This window comes from Sporothrix schenckii, assembly GCF_000961545.1.
Source record: "Sporothrix schenckii 1099-18 chromosome Unknown Cont41, whole genome shotgun sequence".
Classification (NCBI taxonomy): Eukaryota; Fungi; Ascomycota; class Sordariomycetes; order Ophiostomatales; family Ophiostomataceae; genus Sporothrix; species Sporothrix schenckii.
Genome location: NW_015971142.1, coordinates 3,662,242 through 3,669,756, shown reverse-complemented (window position 1 = coordinate 3,669,756; position 7,515 = coordinate 3,662,242). Strand labels below are relative to the sequence as shown.

At 51.4% G+C, this 7,515-nt stretch overlaps 3 protein-coding genes across 3 annotated transcripts; 2 read left to right on the top strand and 1 right to left on the bottom strand.

Annotated features, from left to right (window-relative positions):
* Positions 1 to 234: 234 nt before the first annotated feature.
* SPSK_08068 (uncharacterized protein) lies at positions 235 to 719 on the top strand (the record flags this gene model as incomplete). Its single annotated transcript, XM_016734714.1, has 2 exons — positions 235 to 259; positions 304 to 719. The coding sequence occupies 2 exons, from the start codon at positions 235 to 237 to the stop codon at positions 717 to 719; spliced, it is 441 nt and encodes a 146-aa protein (XP_016591497.1).
* A 3,500-nt stretch (positions 720 to 4,219) lies between these two features.
* SPSK_07889 (Ras family, other) lies at positions 4,220 to 5,032 on the top strand (the record flags this gene model as incomplete). The annotated part of the gene is made up of 2 exons (XM_016734542.1): positions 4,220 to 4,369; positions 4,439 to 5,032. The coding sequence occupies 2 exons, from the start codon at positions 4,220 to 4,222 to the stop codon at positions 5,030 to 5,032; spliced, it is 744 nt and encodes a 247-aa protein (XP_016591496.1).
* Positions 5,033 to 5,080: 48 nt separating this feature from the next.
* Positions 5,081 to 5,317, bottom strand: SPSK_08208 (uncharacterized protein; the record flags this gene model as incomplete). The annotated part of the gene is made up of 1 exon (XM_016734846.1): positions 5,081 to 5,317. One exon carries the CDS (start codon positions 5,315 to 5,317, stop codon positions 5,081 to 5,083), a length of 237 nt encoding a protein of 78 aa, XP_016591495.1.
* Between the last annotated feature and the right edge of the window lie 2,198 nt (positions 5,318 to 7,515).

Sequence of the window (7,515 nt, the reverse complement as noted above, 5' to 3'; positions counted from 1 at the left end):
ACTGCACGATGCAAGGGCATACTGGGGAGAAAGGCTGCTTGTTGTTTGTTGGACGTTGTTGTCTCCTCTTGGAACGTCGTTTTACTTTCCGTCTTTCCTGGTCAGCTGGCTTGCCGTTCGAACAGAGGGTACCTGTCCTTGCCAGGCACACCAGGCATTTTCGATATCAAGGGGCGGCACTCTCGGTCCTCTGCCGTGGCTGCTTTGTTCGCGTGTCCCACAAAGCTCTCAATTATGGGCTATCCAGTGTATGGAACTTGTGAGTTGGCACCTCGTTTCAAAAACCCAAACAAAAGGCAGCAGGCGTGGGAAAAGAATCAAGAAAGGCCAATGCAGACGACGGCCTGCAAAGTGGACCTCATGGACCTCTTGGACTGCCGATCGAGAACGGGGTTGGTGTGCTGAGCGGCAGAACGACGCACGAGCAAATCGACGAAAGTGCAGATGATGCTTTGGCGCCGGCTGGGAACATCTTGCACAAACGTCTCATGCATTGGCGGCTTGATCCGACCGCGCACCGCTGTGTCTCCCGTACCGCAAGCAAGAGTGATAATTGTGAATGGGAGGAGGAGGAGATATCACACACAGCAGCAACGAACCTACGAGGACACGGCAGAGCGAAAGAACAAGGAAAAGAAAAAAGAAAATATGACACACGAAAGCTGCCCCTTGGACCCAGTCGCAAGCTGTTCTTGGATGTTCAGCGGATTTGCTTTTAGCCACCAACTTGCCATCGTCTCCAGCGTGTCCCCCCAGCATCCCCTTGCCAATCTCAATCCATGGGCATCAGAAGCCGGTGGAATCAGAGAGCCGATGTATTATGCGCGGCGCTCGTCGCCTCTTGTTGCCCATCCTATCCATCTCTGCTCCCTTTTCGTGTATCTCGCTCGTGTTGCTCTTTCCTTGCCTCCCTTGGCATCCGCGGCTCTTGTGGAATCTGCTCTCCATCCTATTCCCGCCGCGTCGTCTCACTGACAGCATGGGAGACTCTTTCCTAGCAGGAGAGATAGACTATCAATGGCGTTGGACGAGGAAAGCGGCGGGTGTGCAGTTGTCTCAATTTACACACCACCTTACAATGTCATGCTACAAGCGTCTGATGTCAAGAACTTGCACCGCCAGCATGATCACAAGGCTGTCGCTTGTTTGTTCAGGCTCGTGGCAGCTTTTGTCCGGTAACCCGTACCATCTGCGCCTTGTCCAATGGTAATCAACAGCCCTCTTCTGGTCGGCGACTACGCAAGTCACGCTCCGCAGGAAGCAACAGACCAAAAACTCCTGGCTCATGTGTGAATACCGGAGGGCGAAAGTCTTGCCGGCAGTCGACCTTTATGTGGGCAAACTCTTCTAGGCCTCCTCGCTAGCTGTTGACCTCAGCTCAAGTTAGTCCAGGTTCGCACACATTAGCACACGACCCCGGCTGGGGCGCGCTCCGCTGGCGGCTGTGCCATCTTTGCCGCAGTATTACGCAGTCCATGCTGGGTCGCTCAGTGTTTGGCTGGATTTGCTGTTGCCCGCCAACAAAGTGGATTAGAGGCACATGTTGGTCAAACGACAGGGCCCAAACACTGGCCCTTCTTTCGGCTGGCATGGGCCGCTTTTCGCCTTGAAGCAAACGCCCCTTTTTTTCGCAATACAGCCCCACTGTGTACTCACGTCGTCATACTTTGCACGTATGGGTTGGTGAAGCTCCGGCCCAAGTAGTGCGACTATCACAAGTGCACCGGGTGAAGAGTATGCAGTAGCAGCTGCTTCCTCGCCTATCCCCTCTCTTTCGAGACAGGACAGCATCAGAGGCATTCGTCGTAAGTGCCTTCATGGTTTGTAGGACAACAGGTCGAGTTGACATGCAACGCCAGACAGGCCTTGCGATCATTTTCGGGATCCCTGTAGAGAGCCCTGTCTTGGCTCAGGCCAGGGGCCTGATCTGGCCCTGCCCGCGGTCGCCCTTTTCGCCATGCTTTGCATTCCCAGTGCCCTGTAATACCGGGCCACCAACGCCACTTCGGGCCCTGGAAGCTCTTGACCGCGCGCTGACGAAGCCCTGCTTCCGGTATCATGTTATCCTCAGCAATCCCTTTTCAAAGCTTTTCTGGTTCTCATTGATTCCTCGACCTTCCTGCTTCCCGTGAATGCGCCAGGAATACATCCAGGATACAAAATGCGTGTTGCGTCTTAGTCACCGCCTTCTGCGCCCGCCTCTCGTGCCGTGTCCTTGACGGCCAGCAGGTCTCATTGAGATCGGCTTTGATAGTGGCCATTCGTATCTTACCTTCCCTCGCAGTCTCTGTAATACTCTCCCCCCGTTCTTGGCTGTTTGACTGGTGGACTTGCGCATTTGAGTGATCGTGCTTTCCGGAGCTTGTGGTGTTGACCCCAGCTCCTTCCCGTCCCATTCTCTTCTCAAAGTCGCGCTTGCACTTTATTTTCCGTCCCCTTCGCCCCAAGACAGTCCTCTGTTTTTGCGCCTTTGTTTTGTGATTTAGTTTGTATTTGACTTGCGCTTTCCTCACTCGGACGGGAACCACAGAGTAAGGAAGAAAGCTCAGGTCCGCTAGCCGTCATCACCGTTCCTTACTCTCCACCTACTTTCTGCCCACTCAACCGCCAACGACTCCTAGTCCCTTTTCCTGTTGTTCTTACATATTCTTTCCTGCTCCCTCTCTCACCAGGCCCGTTCTCCTCTTCCCTTCTGTTCGTTTGGCTGCCAAATATCACAGCCTTGTGCAACAACGGCAGTCGAGAGCTTTCCATCGCCACCCGTCAACCTTGTGTACATACGGCTTCCGCCCCGTCTCCTCCTCAATCTCTGGTCCTCCCAGTCTCCTCTCCATCCTCGAATCCTGGTTACCTCGAGAACCCCGTGGGCATTCACCTTCTGGGCAGCCAAACTGCGCCCTCAACGGTTTGCGCTCGCCTCGCTATTCGGCTCCTAAACGTCGAGCACCCAACGTCGACTCAGGAATCCTGAATATCAATCCTTCCATCGGCAGCTCCGTGAGAAAATCCACATACCAGACCGAGCTTTCGAGGTCGACTGTGGTCTGCAACACAAACGAACGCTTCTGTCCATACCACACAAAAGAACGCATCACCCCAGTCCGTCTGCTTAGCTGCCCTAATCCCGCTTGCCGCGTTTACTGGGACCTCCATCCTGGGAAATTCTAGAGCTACGACGTGCTAGCCTTCTCGCCTCTTTCAACCCCTCCGCTAAAAAGAGCAAAAAAAGCATACTTAGTCCCTCTAGTTCCTCTTTGCTCTTCAAAGTACACTCGGGCCACACAGCAAACCTAAAACGAAAAGGTCCAAGACCTCTCGGAAAGTACACTATTAGTACGACAAAGCTCCTTCAAAGCCGCCAAATCACCCAAACCAGATCATCCCGCGCCCCCCCTTGCCTGCCAGTGCCAGCAACAACACTGTTAGCCTGCTGTAGCTACGCGAACATCTCTAATCTATTGTTCTTCCATCTCCGACGGCGGCCTCGACCAATCTCTTCCGTCGAAACACCCCTCTTCTCGCTCTCCCCTCCCCACATTCCTACTGTTTTTGCTTGTCCCCCATTCACCTTTCGCGCCTCTTTTCCTTCCCAGACCTTCATCCTCCTTACCCCCCGAAAAGCCTCGATTTCGACCTTGTCTTCAGCTTCCACTCGATTCACTCAGAGCACGGCACGGCACGGCCTCGATTCTCCCCCTTCCTTCAGACGACAACACTCCCGCATTCGCATACGCATCCGATCCGGTTGTCGTTCGGCGACACCTCTCTCATCTCACAATGGCGAACAAAATGGTGCTCTATAAGCTGGTGGTACTAGGAGACGGTGGTGTGGGAAAAACAGCACTGACCATCCAATTATGCTTGCAACACTTCGTCGAGACTGTAAGTTCGCGATGCAACGCTTTCCTAAAGCTTATTCGTAGCCTATCTCTGCTCTTGTCTCATTTCTTTGCTTCTCCATTTCCGCATTCGTTGTGCACAATCCTGGCACTTCTCTATTGGCCTTGCCAAGTATCATCTACCTCGCGTGCCAAATCACATCGAAGCTCTGAGACGCAACCGAGCAGTTGCTGCACATCTTCTGAACCTCCACGTTCTCCGTTTCCGTTCCCATTCGCACCACGTCCCTTATTGGCACCGTATTGTCCACTTGCAATTGTATCTACTGCCAACGCCCCTTCCTCCTCCTCATCTTGACTCTTGTTACTCAAATACTATTATGTCTAATTGGCGGCTCTGTGCCTCGAGAAAACTGTCTCGATCTTGGAGCTACCTTCTACAACACATTTCAGCCTTCTCTCCGAACCCTCGTCCTGGCGCGCTCGAACCACAACATGGCACCTGCGCCGCCTTTTACTACCCGATCAAAGTAACTGATCTCACTTACATCTGCATGGGAATACCAAGCTAACGCTGTGCTTTCTTCGCCTCCCAATAGTACGATCCCACAATTGAAGACTCGTACCGGAAGCAGGTCGTCATTGATGGCCAGGCATGCATGCTCGAGGTTCTCGATACAGCTGGCCAGGAGGAATACACAGCGCTACGCGATCAATGGATCCGAGATGGCGAAGGCTTTGTGCTCGTATACAGCATCTCGTCGCGCTCGTCGTTCTCGCGTATCAAACGTTTCCACCACCAAATCCAGCGGGTCAAAGAGTCAACAGCCTCTTCGCCGTCATACCCTGGCTCACCGCTGGCCGCCGCTAATTCCCAGGCACCCGTACCTGTCATGCTCGTCGGCAACAAGAGCGATCGTGTGACCGAGCGCGAAGTGTCGACCCAGGAAGGTCATGCGTTGGCCCGCGAGCTGGGCTGTGAATTCGTCGAGGCTTCAGCTAAAAACTGCATTAACGTCGAAAAGGCCTTCTACGACGTTGTCCGCATATTGCGCCGGCAGCGCCAGCAGGCATCGCGCCCTGTTGCTCCCTCGAGCGGCACCCGTCGCCCAGCAGGTGGCGAAAGCAGCTCTCGTCGGACGGATTCAGAACGCTACCGGAGATCCAAGAGCAACCGTTGCGTTATCTTATAGACACTCGGCCGATTGTTTCTTGCTCATCTTTGTTATTTTTCTTTCCTTTTAATTTTCCCCTGGACGCTGCCCGCGGGAGATCTTGCTGGCGGGTCTCTCGCTCCCTTCACCGCGCTTCATCCACTCCTTGATTTGGCCCTCGCGGCCTGTGCTCTCCCACAACCCCAATCGGAACCTCGAATCCAACACCACAAATTTTGCTTGTGTGTACAAACGATAATCATCTTCAACCTCAGACGAGGCGCTCTTCCTCGCACACCATTTCTCAATACGACCTGACGACATTTATGCGGGAAAATAAAAATAAAAAGTGCCTTTTATCACGAAATTGAAACACAAACGTTCATTTTTTTGTGCGAATTCACACAAAAACGATAACCACGACCACGCACTTTCCATCTTGGCACCAAAAAAGGGCGTTCCTTTCTCTTCGTTTCTCGCCTTTTGCGTTTCTTGCGTGCATGCCATTCATTTTACTTTTTGTCGGGCTCGCCTTGGTTTTCTTGTTCGTTTTGGACATCCGTCAAAGTCGAAACCGTCTTTCTGCCCAACAATGAACCCCGTATCTTCCTGAGAGGTCCTTTATGCCTCTTCGCTACCATCAACAACATTACCATTTCCCTCGCCTTTGGTATTGCTGGAGTACCAGTCTTGGTTCCACCCTTCTCCTTCCGACAGGCAGCTTTCGCAACGAAAGAATTGCGACAAATATTTTATACCAAGATACATCAGAGAAAAAATTTTACAAGGCCACAACTTCACGACAAAAAAAAAACCGAAAGATCTAACCCAGAAGATGAAAGCATTGCCAGGGCGCACGGTTGTCATTGTCATCGAATCAAGCTCAAGGATTCCTCTGGCTTGCGATGTTTTTTATATATACATAGAAAAGGAGGTGGTCTCTGTGACCGTTTTTATATCAGCAAAGTCGAGCTGGCGTTTTGGAGTCTGGTCCCCCACCTGATCTTCTCTTGCTTCTTTATATTGTACATCTTTGTCGTCCATTACTATATTCTCATCCAGTTGATGTCCATTTTCTGAGGTTTTCTTTCGTGCTTACTACATTTATCCCGTGCGTTTTTGCTTTCATATTGCTGTGCCCGGCGGCTGTCCAGTGGAGACAGGTAAGACCCTGTCATAAAGAGAAGGCCGGATTCATATGTTGACGCTGTATCGGAAACACCAAAAATATTCAAAAATTTCACCCGTTCTAAGCCTGCAGAATGTCTGGCCCTTGTGACCCCTTGCCAAACCAGTGCCCTGATCTAGTCCCGTGGATTGTTTGGTGCCAGCTCCCCTCTGACCAAACGCACTGCGTTGACAGCCCTGTTCAACGAAGACCATCGAAGGTCGGGATAGCCCGCTGCTCCCTCCAATGAATCCCATGATGCCCTCGGTTGGGGAACCGTTGCTTGTGCATTTTCTTGTGCCACCGGCGGTAGTGACCGCGGCTGTTTATGCTAAAGTATTTATTATTTCTACGTTTATTTTTTTGGATGTCGTGCGTGCTGGCCGACGGCCGCTGGGTCCCACGACCGGGCAGTGAGGTGGACACTCGTCCTATATGATGTAAGGCCGGTGGGGATGCAGAAATGCTGTGCAGGTGAACGGTATACAGCGTTCTGCGTGCTACAGTGTGTACGGAGCAGGATTCGGTGCGACTTGTGTACTCGGCAGACCGCCAGGTTCATGGTGCCCACACGACTTTTGACTAATTATCCATCCTGTCCATCCTTCTTTCCACCCGTATACTAGGTCGACAAGAAAGATGGGGTGCGGAAAGCGTGGGAAACTGTGAGACAGCTCCCGCATGCAGCTGCCTTTGTCATCATCTGTCGACGAGACACGGACGGGTGTGGTGTAGTCACTTGCATGTATTGTGTTGATTTATTTTGTTAATTCTTTTAATTTTTATTTATTTGCTTATTTATTTTTTGGGGGTTTTATTTTATTTTATTGTGGTATTCTTTTCGCGGAGAAAACCTAAGTGGTCGTAAAATCAAGCTTGTTGTAGGATTGCATCATGATATGCAATATATATTTGTTTACAAAAATAATAGTATTTCCAGCCAAAAACTAAATAAACATGAACAGAACCTAAAGTCCGTCCACAGATTTCGACACCCGTAAACAAATAATAGTGAACAGGATACAAATTTACTCAATCCCAAAAATTTTACGAACGGCGGCATTGTTTTGGGAATATCTCCCCTTTCGGTGTAATTGACTGTTGTGTGCATCGCCGATTTTAAATAAGTGGACCCTCAACATCTCCAGTAAAGCTGTTCGGATCGTAGCACGTTTTCGTTACTTGTTTCAGTGGCTCTCGAGCCGTCCTTGCCAGCCGTTGGCAGCCTCTTCCATTGGCAACCATAAGGACCGCGCTAATCATGATCAACCCCTTTCTTTGGGCCGCCCCTGCACTCCGGCCACAACATGTTCGCCCAGGAACAAGCCACAGAAGGCGCGCCAGCCTAAAACGC